Raw genomic sequence first — 17152 nt, forward strand, 5'->3', positions numbered from 1 at the left:
AACTGGCAGATTCGTAAATTTATTTATTTATTTATTTATTTATTTTTTAATAAAATAAAAATTAAAAAAAATAATAATACTTTTATCTTTGTTTGATATGTGAAGGGTGTGATTTGAATCAAATTGTGTATGAAGATTTGGAATTTTCCATTTATTTCTAGTTACTATAAGAAATTATTACTCCGTGTTATCAATGGACATTTATTCAACACCAACTCATTAATATACCTTCTTAACGACTAAATTGAACATTTTCTTTTACTTTTAGCCAACTGTAAAGCGACTTTTAGCATTTTTGACCCTCGCGAATTGCTATACTTTTGAATCAGGAAGTACAACAGCGTTTATTCGCTCCACAACAACATGTAAGTTTCATTTGAACGTATATTCTTGAAAAAAAAATCAGCCCCGACACTTTAACGAGTTTATTCCTTCGTGAGTCAGACACATTTCCTCGTTATATGAGCATAGAAAGCAGTAATTTCGCCCCAACACGAACGTGATGCTAATGCTAGTTAGCCTTTAGCTTCCCTCCCTAAATGCCACATAGCCAGAAAACTGTCAACATTACTGCCTTGAAAATAAACGTTGAACGTTTTCGCAACTGTTTTACGTTTTTATCCAGTTGTAATAATGTTTTTATTTCGGCAATTTTGGCAAATAATCGAGTTTGACGGTGTGTTCTGTGAAAAAAGTTGAATGGGCGTCATTTATATGACTAATCTGTGTAGAAAATACCTTTTCTTCTCAGGGGGTGATTCCGTATTTTTTCGACAGTTTTGCAAGAAATTCAGCCGCATTTTTCAGCTATGGCTCCTGACGAAGAAGAGTTGACAGTTGGGAAACCCAAGGAAGTGGACATGATCACATCAATCCGTTGCCTTGGTTACCTGTCGAGCCTTAATCTCCTGGTGGCTGTATGCGTCGGAATGTATGTCCGATGGGAGGTGACGAGCGAACCGATGATCCTTGTCATCTTCATCCTGGGTCTTTTCGTCCTGGGAATCGCGAGCATCCTTCACTACTACTTTGGGATGGAGCAAGTCAGCTTGAGCCTGTTCCATTTGTGGTTTGGCTTCCTGCTCGGGCTCCTGTGCTTCCTCAACAGTCCTGCTTTGGATTCCAATGTCAAGGAAGTGGTTGCCAACTATCTCCTGTTGGCTAGTGTGGTCATGAAAGCAGTATGGGCTGTGACTGAGCGTATATGCCAGTCCATTCGCTATAAAGCCTGTTTGCTGAAGTCCACAGAGTTCCTGGAACTGCTCGGGTTTGCTATCGCTAGCACCACTATGCTGCTGAACAAGTCAGTCGCCATTGTTGGACTCATGGTGGCTCTGGGCGCGCTTGTCGTGGACTTGAGGATGAAGTCACTATTCGCTTTGCCCAACCTGGTCAGCTTTGCGCTTGTGACCTCCCTGGTGTTTTTTCAAGCCTTGGGCATCGCCGCCAACCCCTTCGCCTTAGGGTGCTACCTCGGCAGGCTGTTGAGCGAGCCGGTTTTGGACGTGTACTTCAGCCCACTTGGCGCCACCGACCGCTGGACACCTGTGCTCACTTTGAGCAATATGTGGAGGCGGTTGTCCCTCCCGCCGTTGAGCCTTCTGGAGCTGACCTTCATTGTCCTGGCGGCTTTTAAGGTACAATTTATGCTTGGAGGAATTTAATGAGTGTAAAAAAGGCCTGGTCAAAGATCAGAAAAAAGTTTATACAATGGCGTCTATCATTGTATTAGCATTAAGAACAATAAACGTATTTTAGTGCACCTCACCTGCTAGGTTTTTTAATCACTTACAGTGCTGGCCAAAAGTATTGGCACCTTTGCAATTCTGTCAGATAATGCTCAATTTCTCCCAGAAAATGATTGCAATCATAAATGCTTTGGTAGTAATATCTTCATTTATTTTGCTTGCAATGAAAAAAATCACAAAAGAGAATGGGGGAAAAAATTAAATCATTATCATTTTACACAAAACTCCAAAAATGAGCTGGACAAAAGTATTGCCACCCTTTGAAAAATCATGTGATGCTTCTCTAATTTGTGTAATTAACAGCACCTGTTACCTACCTGTGGCACATGACAATGGCAATAACTAAATCACACTTGCAGCCAGGTAAAATGGATTAAAGTTGACTCATCCTTGGTCCTGTGTCCTTGTGTGTACTACATTGAGCATGGAGATAGAAAGAAGACCAAAGAACTGTCTGAGGACTTGAGAAGCAAAATTGTGAGGAAGCACGGGCAATCTCAAGGTTACAAGTCCAAGTCCGAAGACCTGAATGTTCCTGTGTCTACGATGGGCAGTGTCATCAATAAGTGCAAAGCCCATGGCACTGTGGCTTTCAACGAAAGATCGTACGAAGAAAAAGAAGCTCGACTAACGTCCAAACAAGTTCAAGCTGTCCTCCGGTCCGAGAATACAACAGTGTCAACCCTTACTATCCGTCAGCATCTGAATGAAAAGGGACTCTATGAGAGGTGGGAATCTTTGGGTCTTTGATTCGATTACGATTACGATTCAGAGGCTACGATTCGATCATAAATCGATTATTATTGATGACCCCCCCACTATTACCTGCTTTTAATGTTTTGTACATTAGTTGCAAAAACTGTAAAAAAAAAAAAAAAAAAAAAAGCCTCGCAGGCTTAAATAAACGACTATTTCAGTATCAAATAAACAATTAAAAACAATAAATAATATACTCAAATCCCCATTCTGTATCAGCAGCTTTAAACTACATTCAATTAATTTAATGTTGTGAATCAACCGTTAAAGTTGTTAAAATTGCTCCTGTTATTCCATAATTTCCCTTTTGTCTACTTTCGACATGTGAAAGTTTTAAACAATTTTAAAGATAGATTCAAGTCAATATTTTACCGATTTAGGAGTATTTTAGATAAAAAGTTAATTAGGTTCGCTTGGAAGGTTCACTACAACAGCCTTGCAGGGGAAGTCTACTGCTTTAAAATGGCGGCCGTTTACTAATGCCCGCATCTAGCTTTCTGTACATGTGCTGCTAACGCCACCGAGTCTATTTTGCATCTAGTCCTAAATAAATATGATATCTACCGTACCATTATTTGGACGTACTTTGTGGCAGCAGTCAGGTATGTTGTTGTTTTTTTTTTTCATCTCGTGGCATGAGTTGAGCTGGAGCCGTGAGTTGAGCATTGGCATTACCCGAGGGCCCGGTGTTTTTTGTCAGAACACCGGGTAATGACAAGCATGATGTTTAGCTACTCTCGCTCCGTTCCTCATTGCGTCCCGAAGACCGCGCGGCGCGCTGAGTGTGTTTTACTTCCGCTTTACTTGACATATTTCAATAATCGGAATTTGGATGTTTGTGAATCGTTCTCGAATCTTCCACAGCCGAATCGCGAATAATCAAAAAATCGGAAATTTCGCACACGTCTAGACTCTATGGTAGGATCCCCAGGAAGACTCCACTTCTGACCCAGAGACATGAAAAAGCCTGGCTGAAGTTTGCCAAACCTTACCTGAGAAAGCCAAACATGTTTTGGAAGAATGTTCTCTGGTCAGATGAGACAATAGTAGAGATTTTTGGGAAAAGGCATCAACACAGAGTTTACAGGGAAAAATAAACGAGGCATTCAAAGAAAACACGGTCCCCACAGTCAAACATGACGGGGGTAAAGCCCTTTGAGACTTCTGTTGTGATTGAGGGCTATACAAATAAAATTGAATTGAATTGAATTTCGGGTTCCCTGATGTTTTGGGGTTGCTTTGCTGCCTCTGGCACTGGACTGTTGACCGTGTGCATGGCATTATAAAGTCTGAAGACTACCAACAAATTTTGCAGCATAATGTAGGGCCCAGTGTGAGAAAGCTGGGTCTCCCTCAGAGGTTATGGGTCTTCCAGCAGGACAATGACCCAAAACACACTTCAAAAACCACTAGAAAGTGGTTTGAGAGAAAGCACTGGAGTCTTCTAAAGCAGCCCGCAATGAGTCCAGACCTGAATCCCATAGAAAACCTGTGGAGAGATCTGAAAATGGCACCCCTCAAATCTCAGAGACCTGGAGCAGTTGGCCAAAAAGAATGGTCTAAATTTCCAGCAGAGCAATGTAAAAAACTCATTGATGAATACCCGAAGCGGATGTTCGCCGTTATTTTGTCGAAAGGTTGTGCTACCAAGTATTAGGCTGAGGGTGCTAATACTTTTGTCCGGTCCATTTTGGGAGTTTTGTGTAAAATGATAATGATTTAAAAATGTATATGTATCTTCTATAAACACCTATACTATAACAACATATCCGAGTAACATATCCTGTCACCCTGTCATGTCTTACAACGTATCCAATAGCTTTGAAACATAGACATGTGCATTTAATGACTTTTCCCTTACGCAGCTCAGCCACTTGGATCTTTGGTATTTGGTGATCCCAGGCTTTTGCCTCTTCGGCCTCTTCTGGTCCATCTGTCACGTCATTCTTCTCATCACAATATGGGGCTTCCATACCAAGCTGAGCGAGTGCCAGAAGGCCTGGCGGGCACAGCGCTCTAGCAGCCGCAGCCTAGATCAGGTCATGGCCTCCAGGGGAATCCGACACTTTTGCCTCATTTCCGAGCGCCTGGTGTTCTTCAGTTTGCTCTCCACAGTCATATTGGGTGCTGTATCCTGGCAGGTAGGAGACTAAAAACAAATAATACAAGTCGCTTTTCACTTTTAAGAATTGATGAGCATTTTCTCAAGTAGCAGCAGGCGTGAAATTGATTTTACTTAGTCCGACAACGCCCAGGTTTTTGTCTTTTACGTCATAGTTTTCATTCTATAAGTAATCTCTTTTGGATGTTAAGAGTCTCAACAGTGTATTGCGCCTCTTCTAGCATGATCCCGCCGTCGCTCCCATGTTGCGTAACGTTCTCGCCGAGTGTCAACGCCAATTAGGGGCCTGTGATTGCTTCTGCACAAAGCGCAAGTGACAAATGGAAGGAAGTGACTTTGCGGTTTCTCTGCTCTCCGTTGTGCAGCCGGCCAACGGTCTCTTCCTAAGCGCTCTGCTGATTGTGCTGCCTTTGGAGTCGTTGGCGCACGGGCTGTTCCACGAACTGGGCAGCTGTCTTGGAGGCACCTGCGTCGGATACGCTTTGGTCATCCCCACGACATTCTGCTGGTAGGATCTTTAGAAAAACAATATTGACACCCTGATGTACTATTTCGGACTATGTTTCAAGGGAACACTGAATAGTTAATTTAAGTGTGTATAAAGTCTGGAGTTGTTTTTATATGCCACATGGGAGTTTAGTATACTCATTTTGCGATTCTTTTTATAATGTTGTTTATATGTCCCAATTTATTTTGAAATGTTCCATAATTTTCAAAAAACAAAAGAGTTCAGTAGTACCAAGTCTGAAATGGTAAGTGGCTAACTGATAGCATGCTAACACAAACAATAACATTTGCATGAAACAAATCATTTCCCTCTTTTTAACAACTCGAACAACAAAAATGTCATCTGTGGCAGTGTTGAGGTAAAAAAGCACTTCCCTAACCATTAATTTACAGTGGGGAAAATAAGTATTTAGTCAACCACCAATTGTGCAAATACTCCTGTTTGAAATGTGCAGGCGACAACTCCAAATGAAATGAAGAATGACAGAAATTGAAAGACGGATGGGCGATGTATAGAATGGAAGAAATGAGTTGGAACTGTAATGTATTATAGAATATGTCAGGGAAGGAATTGAGAAGATTTCACTGAAGTGTACTGTGGGGCAAATAAAGATTTAGTCAACCCACAATTGTTCAGGTTCTCCTACTTAAAAAGATTAGAGAGGCCTGTAATTGTCAACATGGGTAAACCTCAACCATGAGAGACAGAATGTGTGGGAAAAAATAGAAAATCACATTGTTTGATTTTAAATAAATTATTTCCAAATTAGAGTGGAAAATAAGTATTTGGTCACCTACAAACAAGATTTCTGGCTGTCAAAGAGGTCTAACTTCTTCTAACGAGTTCTAACGAGGCTCCACTCGTTACCTGTATTAATGGCAACTGTTCTAATTCATTATCGGTATAAAAGACACCTGTCCACAATCTCGGTCAGTCAGTCACACTCCAAACTCCACTATGGCCAAGACCAAAGAGCTGTCGAAGGACAACAGAGACAAAATTGTAGACCTGCACCAGGCTGGGAAGACTGAATCTGCAATAGGTAAAACGCTTGGTGTAAAGAAATCAACTGTGGGAGCAATTATTAAAAAATGGAAGACATACAAGACCACTGATAATCTCCCTCGATCTGGGGCTCCATGCAAGATCTCACCCGTGGCGTCAAAATGATAGCAAGAACGGTGAGCAAAAATCCCAGAACCACACGGGGGGACCGAGTGAATGACCTACAGAGAGCTGGGACCACAGTAACAAAGGCTACTATCAGTAACACAATGCGCCGCCAGGGACTCAAATCCTGCACTGCCAGATGTGTCCCCTCGCTGAAGCCAGTACACGTCCAGGCCCGTCTGGGGTTCGCTGGAGAGCATTTGGATGATCCAGAAGAGGACTGGGAGAATGTTTTATGGTCAGATGAAATCAAAATACAACTTTTTGGTAGAAACACAGGTTCTCGTGTTTGGAGGAAAAAGAATACTGAACTGTATCCGAAGAACACCATACCCACTGTGAAGCATGGGAGTGGAAACATCATGCTTTGGGGCTGTTTTTCTGCAAAGGGACCAGGACGACTGATCTGTGTAAAGGAAAGAATGAATGGGGCCATGTATCGAGAGATTTTGAGTGAAACTCTCCTTCCATCAGCATGGGCTTTGAAGATGAGTCGTGGCTGGGTCTTTCAGCATGACAATGATCCCAAACACACAGCCAGGGCAACAAAGGAGTGGCTTCGTAAGAAGCATTTCAAGGTCCTGGAGTGGCCTAGCCAGTCTCCAGATCTCAACCCCATAGAAAATCTGTGGAGGGCGTGTTGCCCAACGACAGCCCCAAAACATCACTGCTCTAGAGGAGATCTGTATGGAGGAATGGGCCAAAATACCAGCAACATTGTGTGAAAGGCTTGTGATGAGTTACAGAAAATTTTGGCCTCCGTTATTGCCAACAAAGGGACATAACAAAGTATTGAGATGAACTTTTGGTATTGACCAAATACTTATATTCCACCATGATTTGCAAAGAAATTCTTTAAAAATCAAACAATGTGATTTTTTTCCCCCCACATTCTGTCTCTCATGGTTGAGGTTTACCCATGTTGACAATTACAGGCCTCTCTAATATTTTCAAGTGGGAGAACTTGACTAAATACTTATTTGCCCCACTGTACCTGTAGCTGCTTTTAATGCAGCAAGCACTAGCAAACACACTGGAGTGTGTTGCATTGTCCTTCAAAAAGGAAGACAGATTAGTGTTCTGCTTGCAGCTGCAGAGTAAATAAAAGACTGTGATGCATAAATCAGGACGTATGGCCACCCTAGAATACACCTGAACCAAGACAATGGGAAGATAGGTCAGATTAGGGTGCGACAGGGCACAAGAAGTGTTAGTGATGTTTAGTTGCGTAGTGGACATCCTACTTTAACTGTATAATGCTTATCCTGGTACCAACAGTTATGTTCCAGTTGGTGTTTCGTGATACCTAAGCATGCGTGTACCTACGCGAACTTGTATTAGCCTTGCGGTGAACAGAACTGCTTTTGTAAATATGATCTCCCATCTTAACTCCCCTCTCAGTTAACACAAAACCAACTGGATAAATAGGCCAATAACGATGCATAAACATGCCGCTAATGTTCGGCCCCTGAAGGGATCATTCTGTTGCTCCCTGTGCAGCATACTAAGCCATGCAGCGGTTAGCCATTAGCTGCCGCCACTCCCAACGCCTCCCCCAGTTTTCTCTCAGTTGGCTTAGCATCTTTTTTTAATAGGCCATTTAGTTTCCGTGATTTCCTCCCTCGCCGAACGCGTGCATCGCCGAAGAAGTCAGAGATGTTCACTCATGTAGCGTGTTTGCTTTACGTGGAATCCAACCCCGATCCCGTCGCCTCTCTGTATTCGAGGCTGGACTCGGACGTTGGGCCCCGCGGGGACTACTGAGGGCATGATGAGAATGCAGCGGTGTGTAATAGGCTTTTTGATGGCTGCGGATCATGTTCCCACAATGACAAGAGCCCCACAGGGAGATTACAGCAATAGAGGTGAGAAGGGGAGGCCCCCCAAAAAATAAACGCAGGAGGGTGTGACTGCGTGGAGGAAACGCAAGGAGAGGCTGTAAAGCAAGTGAGGGAGAAGTGAAGAGGGACAGCATTTTGACAGAAGGGAGGGGTTCGAAGGCAGGATGAAAGAGAGAGATGGAAAGATGTGGCGTGAATCTCAAACAACGAGCTGTTCCTCCCCTGGGTGCCATGAGATCTGAAAAGATTAGATGAGCTTACCAAAGCCACGCGGAGGATGATGCATGTCATTTTTCTTATTAAAACCAATGGGAGTGTGTGTTCAAGGCTCTATCATTGCATCTACAGTAAATAGCAGCGCAGATGTTAGTCTTAAGTCCTGTGTCGACAAAACTACACTGCTGGTAGTACAAATTTTGACATCCAAATATAAAATATTTTCATATTTTAGACCAGGGGTCGGCAACCCAAAATGTTGAAAGAGCCATATTGGAGCAAAAAACAAATATGTGTGGAGCTTCAATTAAATTAACACCCTTATATTAGCTGTATGTATCTATTTTAGCTATATTAGCCTACTATCAAAATGACGAAGTTGATTTACAATACAGAATGAGTCTTCATGATTACCGTATTTCCCGCCCTATAAGGCGCACCTGAAAGCCTTCAATTTTCTCAAAAGCCGACAGTGTGCCTTATTATCTGATGTGCCTAATATATATGGATCAATATTAGTTAATCATGGCATGACATTCCATTTAGCGTAGCACCATCTTGTAGATGCATAACACAACGCCAACCACTACTACTACTACTGCGCCTTATAATGCATTGTGCCCTCTTAGACTTCATAGTGTATTGACGGGTCAGATCGGTCAGGCACTGCGCCTCGCAATCAAGTAGGTGGCCGCCCACATCAAGAGGAGCTATTCACAAACACGCACGCAGCGATCTAACGCCGGATTTCTGTTGAAAAAGTAGAAAAGCTGTACCGCATACAAACAAGAAGGATTGTCTCAGGAGTGATTTGTTCGAGGATTCAAGGTAATTATTTTTTTTTGTACCATGCATGCATTTTGAAACTTGAAAATAATCAATGGGAGAAATTAGCCGCGACGGCATTGGCATCATATTTTGGAATATTTACGTAAAATAAATGCTAACTGCATGTTTTTTTTTTTTGCTTTTAACCAAGAATCGAGACTTTTATGTCCATATCTATTAAGAATTTGAGGATTTGAGCATTTATTCACAAGAATTTTCACTGGAAAGGCTCTGTTTACATCAGGAAGCCGCTAGCCACATTCACTAACAGACTAGCATTGTACTCTGACATATTTACGTAAAATAAATGCTAACTGCATGTTTTATTTGATTTTTTTTTTTTTGCTTTCAAGCGAGAATCGAGACTGTTTTACGTCCATATCTATAAAGAATTCGGGGATTTAAGCATCTATTCACAAGAATTTTCATCGGAAATATTCTGTTTACATCAGGCAGCCGCTAGCTCCACTCACGAACAGACTAGCATTGCACTTTGACATATTTACGTAAAATAAATGGTAACTGCACGTTTTTTTGTTCTTGCTTTTAACTAAGAAGCTTTCGTACTTTTTCAACCTAAATCCGGCATTGGATCGCTGCATGTGTTTGAGAAAAACTGCGACCGACTGAAGCGGTGTGTGGGACGGCCCCTGACTTGAAGGCGTGGCGCAGTGTCTGGGGAATGTGTCCCGTCAATATCATAATGAAATCTACGCATTAGCCTAATGCTAACGCCAATGCTATGCTAAGGCTACTAGTTACATTTAGTGTGTGATGGTCACTCAGCAAAGACCTTTTAAGGCTAAAGCAACATTGTATATTCTCTCTGGCCAAGATAAGAAAACAAATCTTACCGAGTGTGCAAGCTGGAGTGACTGGAGACGACACTGGTGACTCGGGGGGTGCAGCACGACATGAGTGACACAACCAGACACTGCTACGATGCAGGCTAACTACACATAAAATATCCCACATCTGAACATGACTGAAACTATTGTGCATTTTTGTCCCGTTCTAGTCTCGTCAGACGAAAACTGGCATTCGTCTTGTTACGTTTTCGTCTCCGAAAAGACATTTTAGCTCGTTACGGTCTCGTCATCGTCATGAAAAAAGTGTCATTTGACGAAATTCTTTCGTTTCGTCATCGTTGATGGAAACAACACTGGTTCAAACATACGTTTCTTTGGTTCTTTTGAAGATGTAATTGTAGATCTTGATTATTTTGTTGTTTTATAGCCTTTCAAACAAAAAATATCTTTGTCTTTTTCACCTGATTCTGATGTTCTAAAAATGAATGATTGGATCGGGGTCATCCCTAGTAACTGCGTATGATGGTAATGCGATCAGTCCATGCTAGCTTTTCCCCTAAAAAACAAACAATAAAATGACTAAATAGCACTTAATAACATTGTATTTGTACAAATATACGTAAAAGAATTCAACTTGTCCCATGTACTGCAAACCCAACTCTCACCTGTCCTTGAAAAGGTGATGGTGAAGGTGATAAAGACAGGCGGAGTAATATAACGACCCCCGTTATGCAGATGACGGGAGTGAAGGCGTGAGGGATGACTTCCATCCGCTTGGCCGTGAATAACATCAAGCCCGCAGATTGAAGGGAAATGTATGTCCGTGTGATTTGCAGGCAGCCTTGACTTTGTGTGTATGAGATTGCGTCTCATCCACGCACAACCGCACACCCTTTTCCATAAAATCCTTTTGCTTTTCAATCTCGCTTGTCGTCAACCTGCTCGCCTCAGTCTTTGTTTTCATTCCCAACTCTGTGAGCCACTCTCCCCCAAAGGCAATTCAGTGTTTTGAAGCTATCAACTCTCCTTTCTCTATTCCCTGATGCAGCGCTGATGGCCAGGCCACCCTGCTGCCCCCGGAGCAGGCCCAGCAGTTGAACCTTCGCTCCACGAGCATGCTGAACAACGTGCAGCGTCTCTTCTCGCACCACATGATCCAAACCTTCGGTTGCGACTACTCGGCTAGCGGCGTTACATTAGAGACGTTGCACGCGAAGCTGCGCAACTTCCTGGAACTGCGGACAGTGGACGGCCCGCGCCATGACACTTACCTAATCTTCTACAGCGGACACACGGACAAGGGAAGCGGAGCCTGGGCTCTAGCAGGTGATACTCTCACCTCAGAAACTTTCACTTGAATATTTTGTCAATTTATTTGGTGTATTAGATATTACCATAATTTTCGGACTATAAAGCGTACCCGACTATCAGCTGCCACCCACAAAATTTGACACGAAAACGGCATTTGTTCAAAAATAAGCCACAAGTCGCAGCCTTCCTCACTGTAATATGGGATATTCACACCAAAAGATATTAACTGGTAGCACTTTATTTGACAGTGGCACCGTAAGACTGCCATAAGAGCAAATGAACCACCATGAAGCTTTGAAACAATTAGTTGCAAACATCATTGCTTCAAGAAGCTTCATTTGGCCATCAGTGCTCCCTTGGGGGAGACAGTCAACCTCTGCTGCCACCTGCTGCCAAAACTGTTGTCGTCTGAAGGAATCTGACCTTTTAACCAGATTGCCGGAATCACGCCAGCCGAACCGCGGGACCCGCGCTGGCGCAGCTTCAACGACCCGGCCAAGAGGCCAAACTCCGCGCGTTCACCTTAGTTTTGACCCCTTGTACTGACTCCATTTAGAAAGCTGAAAAAAGGCTTCGAAACACAAGTTGACAATTTATTCAGGTTGACAGCGATCAAACGGCAAGGCAAAACAGCAACAGACCCAGGCGAGGAGGGAGACTGGTTCCCGGGTCACCATATCACGAGTCAACAAAAGATTCCCGAGAAAAATGACCACTATTAGTTAAACATTCAGTCTTTTTGAAGGCTCTAGTGGGCCGGAAGAGGGGTGTGTTTGGGTCTTCCTCCGTTGCAGTTTTGGGCGGTCAAGTTTGTGTGTCACCGTTACTGGGTCATGGTTAATGAGGCAACTGAGGTGGAAGGTTGGGCGCGCCTCACCGTCCGAGAGGCGCTGAGCTATCAAACTTTGAGTTATTTTTGTTATCGGGTGTTGTGGTGGCACAGGACGTCCCACCATTTGTTCTGGACTGTCCTGAAGAGCTGATTGCGGGATTTGGTGTTGCAGACGTAGGCTTGTAGATGTCTCACCTATCACCTGGTTGTCAGCAGCAATCTTGCTCAGTCAGCTGCATGGCGCACGCGATGGGTTACTGTGGTCAGAAGGCGTCATGTATCTCTTATGCTCTATGTCAAATATATTCTATATTTTCCTTAAACTATGATATAAATGCTATTTATTCTATATTGGCTACGTTGGAGTAATACAAACAGTCAAACAGTAAATACGAGAAAAGATACTATTCCTTCATGTCCAACATGCCTCCTAACATGCATTGCAGCGCTACAGATGTAAACAATAATAAAAATTCATGTTCTGTGCTAATTATTTCTTCAGTTACTGTTCCAGTTGTTTCATTTGTTGCTCGTTATGTTATTTGGTGACACTTTATCACACAATGGTGCCATAGAACTGTCACAAGACCATCATAATTATGACATGACACTGCCATGAGCATTAATGAATGCTTATGACAAATTTTGTGTCATCCGGCAAATTATCTCACTTTTAAATGGATGTAAAGGATCCAAGCTGGACATACCGGTAAATGGACCTTCTATTTAGAGATTGGATACACACACCGCAAGCAACATTTGCATCCTTCTTCACTTTGCCTCACAGGCTGATTTGTCACAGACCAGACTAGCGAGCCAAAGGAGTTAAAATTGCTGTGAAGGACAGAAACCAAGCTGGGGATTCTGGGAATGTTGAGAGACTTATAATGACTTGACACACTGGAGGCATCTTTATGCCAGCATCTTAAATAACACAAGTCTTATTTCCCTGCATGGCAAAAGAACTATGTGCTTTTAATCCATCATTCTGTTAAAGCTAGCAATCTTTGTGTAGTTTGTGGGTTGCCGTGGTTAGACAGACAGTTGGGCAAGTGGAAGTTGACAGGTTTGAGCCACGCAGTGACATTCTGTCTATCAAGAGTGTCATGCTGAAATGTCCTTGAACCACTAACATCACGACATGAAGTCGTGGGGGATAGAGACAGCGCTCTCAAAAGATTCGTTAAATGTAGAACTCATAAACTTAACATTCATGAGTTCGTAAATCACTAATTTCCTGAGAACTGGTTCGGAGAAAGAACAGAATAGAGAGAATCATGATTTGAAAACATTAGATATGAAAAATTGTGATAAAGTTCATCATTTTCTGTAATGTACTGATAAACATTAGGCTTTCATATATTTTCGATTCATAACACACAACTGAAGTAGTTCAAGCCTTTTATTGTTTTAATATTGATGATTTTGGCAAAAAAGTCAAGAAAAAACAAAAATCTCAATCTCACAATCTCAGAAATTAGCATATCATGAAAAGGTACTCTAAAGAAGCTATTAACCTAATCATCTGAATCAAAGAATGAACTCAAAACCCCTGCGAAAGATTCCCGAGGCTTTTAAAAACTCGCAGCCTGGTTCATTACTGAAAACCGCAATCATGGGCAAAACCACCGACCTGACTGCTGTCCAGAAGGCCATCATTGACACCCTCAAGCAAGAGGCTAAGACACAGAAAGAAATTTCTGAGCGAATAGGCTGCTCCCAGACTGCTGTATCATGGCACCTCAGTGGGAAGTCTGTGGGAAGGAAAAACTAGAAACGCACAACCAGAAGAGGTGACCCCACCCTGAGAAAGATTGTGACTCGATTCCAGACCTTGGGGGACCTGCAGAAACAGTGGACTGAGTCTGGAGTCGTTCACAGGCGTATGCTGGAAATGGGCTACAGGCGCCGCATTCCCCAGGTCAAGCCACTTTTGAACCTGAAACAGCAGCAGAAGCGCCTGACCTGGGCTACAGAGAAGCAGCACTGGACTGTTGCGCAGAGGTCCAAAGTACTTTTTTCAGATGAAAGCAAATTTTGCATGTCATTCGGAAATCAAGGTACCAGAGTTTGGAGGAAGACTGTGGAGAAGGAAATGCCAAAATGTCTGAAGTCCACTGTCAAGTACCTACAGTCAGTGATGGCCTTGGGTGCCATGTCAGCTGCTGGTGTTGGTCTACTGTTTTATCAAGGGCAGGGTCAATGCAGCTAGCTATCAGGAGATTTTGGAGCATTTTATGCTTCCATCTGCTGAAATGCTTCATGGAGATGAAGATTTCATTTTTCAGCACGACCTGGCACCTGCTCATAGTGCCAAAACCATTGGTAAATGGTTTACGGACGATGGCGTTACTGTGCTCAATTGGCCTGCCAACTCTCCTGACCTGGACCCCATAGAGATCTGTGGGATATTGTGAAAAGGAAGTTGAGAGACTCCAGACCCAACACTGTGGAGAATCTTAAAGCCGCTATCGAAGCATCCTGGGCCGAGCATAACACCTCATTAGTGCCGCAGGCTTATTGCCTCTATGCCATGCTGCTTTGAAGCAGTCTTTCTGCAAAAGGATTCCCGACCAAGTATTGAGTGCATAGCTGATATAATTAATTGAAGTTTGACTTTTTTTGTATTAAAGAACACTTTTTTGTATTGGTCGGATGAAATATGCTAATTTTTTAAGATTGGGATTTTTGTTTTTTCTTGACTTTTTTGCCAAAATCATCAATATTAAAACAATAAAAGGCTTGAACTACTCAGTTGTGTGTAATGAATCTAAAATATATGAAAGTCTAATGTATGTATCAGTAAATTACAAAAAATAATTAACTTTATCACAATACGCTAATTTTTTTTAGGACTAGTATATGCTGCATTTGAATTATTATTGCAACTATTTTTACCTATGAAACACCATGTGAAATAACAGGATGGGAAGATAGGTCAGACTAGAATGTGACAGGGTAAAGAGTGCGCAAGCTAGTGCTAGCGATATCTAATATACTTACTTTATATAGAGCTACCGGGCCACTGCGTACCCTGCATATCATCACGAAAGTGGTTATTTACACCCCTAATTATTTCCATAGGAGGTGAGAGTCTTCATCTGGCCCAGCTTTTGGAGTTATGGAAGGAGAAGAACGCAGGCCACTGCTCGCGTCTCATCCTGGTCCTGGACACCGAAAACTCCCTACAATGGGTCAAAGAGGTACGTAGGATAGACGGGGTCTACATAGCCGTGCAAACAACCGACCTATCCGTCGTCGCACCCGACCCGGAAATGGGCGAATCGCCCGCACTCGGAGACTTCACTTCCGAATGGGTTGAGTTCAACTGCAACCCGAACAGCGACACTCAGTGGTCAGACAAGGGACGCGGCATGGCGGCGGTCTACGGCGTGTCCAAACGCTGGAGCGACTACACACTTCACCTTCCGACGGGTAGCGACGTGGCCAAGCATTGGAAGACCCATTTTCCCAAGGCGACGTATCCCATGGTGCACTTGTCCAACTGGTGCTGCGGCCTCAACCTGTTTTGGTTTTGCAGCGTGTGTTTGCGCTGCTTTCAGAGGTGCAAACTTGCTTGGTTCCCGCCAGCTGTTTTGGACACTGGGTTAGGTCTTAAATTGGTGAAGTCGTAGATGCGTTGATCATTTTTTCGCCAAATCATTTTGCTCGCAGTGCCTTACCAAAGTATTTCGCCTTTTCCAGTTGAATTCGATCCTACATTATACAGTACGTTTCTATATTAGTTTTGCCTTTCAAACTACAGCCTCATTTATGCAAATTTATGGTGATAGGCGTGGCCTCTAATGCACAAAATGACGCGTGCTTTGAAATAGGTAATGTAACCACTTAGCGTAGTCCGCGCTCTGTGCTGTGCAAGAGGTCCTTTGCTGTCACTTTCAATCCAAAACGCTGAGATGTTCATTTTCTTGTCGTCATTGTGACTTTGAAGAATGGAAAAACGCAGGAAGTGAGACAAGATTGATAGTAAGTGAAATTGAAAGTTTTTTTTTAGAACCGTATTTTTCCGACAATAAGTCGCACCTGAGTATAAGTCGCAGGCCATGCCGAACTGAAGAAAAGTGCGACTTATAGTCGAGAAAATACCTTTTAACGCTAATTCTAATAATAATTAAAGTTTAAAATACTTGTAAGTGTAATATGATCAATGGACTTTCAGTTCTTTCTATTCTGCTGCTTTAATTAACCCAAATGTTGGTGTAAATAATGTATATAATGTTGATTTTTGCTGCCTTGATTTCACCACGATGTGTACTTCTTCAACGGTTTGTGTCTTCCATAATACAAATCACCTCATCTTTTTCACTGAAGTTATGCCAGAACAAAACTCAATAAAGTTACGTTCACGTTCATATTGATTGTGGTTCCAATTTGGAGTTTCATGCATACATTGTCTGTATTTGTGAGACGTAAACTCAGCTTGTATTTCTTTAAAAACATGTTTGTTTATTCGAAAGGGAAAAAATGGTAAATATTCTCTGACTTCTGTAGTACTTGATGAAAGAACAATTTCAATTGAGCAAGAAACATGAAGTCAATGCACATAATTTACAGTGCTGGCCAAAAGTATTGGCACGCCTGCAATTCTGTTGGATAATGCTTAATTTCTTCCAGAAAATGATTGCAATTACAAGTGATTCAGTAGTAATATATTCATTCATTTTGCTTGCAATGAAAAAACACAAAAGATCATGAAAAAAAAAAATTAAATCATTTTAATTTTACACTAAACTCCAAAAATGGGCCGGACAAAGGTATTGGCACCCTCAGCCTAATACTTGGTAGCACAACCTTTAGACTCCAGGGGTTTTCAACCCAGTCCTCAAGGCACACTGTGGGTCCTGGTTTTTGTTCCAGCCGATCCAGCAGAGACAGTTGAACCAATGAGGCTTCTGCTAAAACAAGCCACACCTGACTGCAATCAACTGATTGCACTTGTAAAACACCAGATTGGGGAAAAAGTGTTGTCATCTTGTTTGGTAAGAATGAA

The 17152-nt window shown here is 42.5% G+C and overlaps 1 protein-coding gene across 1 annotated transcript; it reads left to right on the forward strand.

Moving 5' to 3' along the window:
• Nucleotides 1-221: 221 nt before the first annotated feature.
• Nucleotides 222-16826, forward strand: tmem168a (transmembrane protein 168a). The gene is made up of 6 exons (XM_057856241.1): nt 222-365; nt 752-1637; nt 4370-4645; nt 4992-5134; nt 11047-11324; nt 15226-16826. Exons 2-6 carry the CDS (start codon nt 810-812, stop codon nt 15774-15776), a joined length of 2076 nt encoding a protein of 691 aa, XP_057712224.1. The 5' UTR covers nt 222-365; nt 752-809; the 3' UTR covers nt 15777-16826.
• The last annotated feature ends 326 nt before the right edge of the window (nt 16827-17152 follow it).

This window comes from Corythoichthys intestinalis, chromosome 13 (assembly GCF_030265065.1).
Source record: "Corythoichthys intestinalis isolate RoL2023-P3 chromosome 13, ASM3026506v1, whole genome shotgun sequence".
Taxonomy (NCBI): domain Eukaryota; kingdom Metazoa; phylum Chordata; class Actinopteri; order Syngnathiformes; family Syngnathidae; genus Corythoichthys; species Corythoichthys intestinalis.

What these genes read in the sequence shown, in the direction of transcription:
- tmem168a (XM_057856241.1), top strand. Translation starts at nt 810, where the DNA reads ATGGCTCCTGACGAAGAAGAGTTGACAGTTGGGAAACCCAAGGAAGTG. An exon ending in TTGTCCTGGCGGCTTTTAAG is followed by an intron (nt 1,638 to 4,369) that starts GTACAATTTATG and finishes TCCCTTACGCAG; the next exon opens with CTCAGCCACTTGGATCTTTG. An exon ending in TGGGTGCTGTATCCTGGCAG is followed by an intron (nt 4,646 to 4,991) that starts GTAGGAGACTAA and finishes TCCGTTGTGCAG; the next exon opens with CCGGCCAACGGTCTCTTCCT.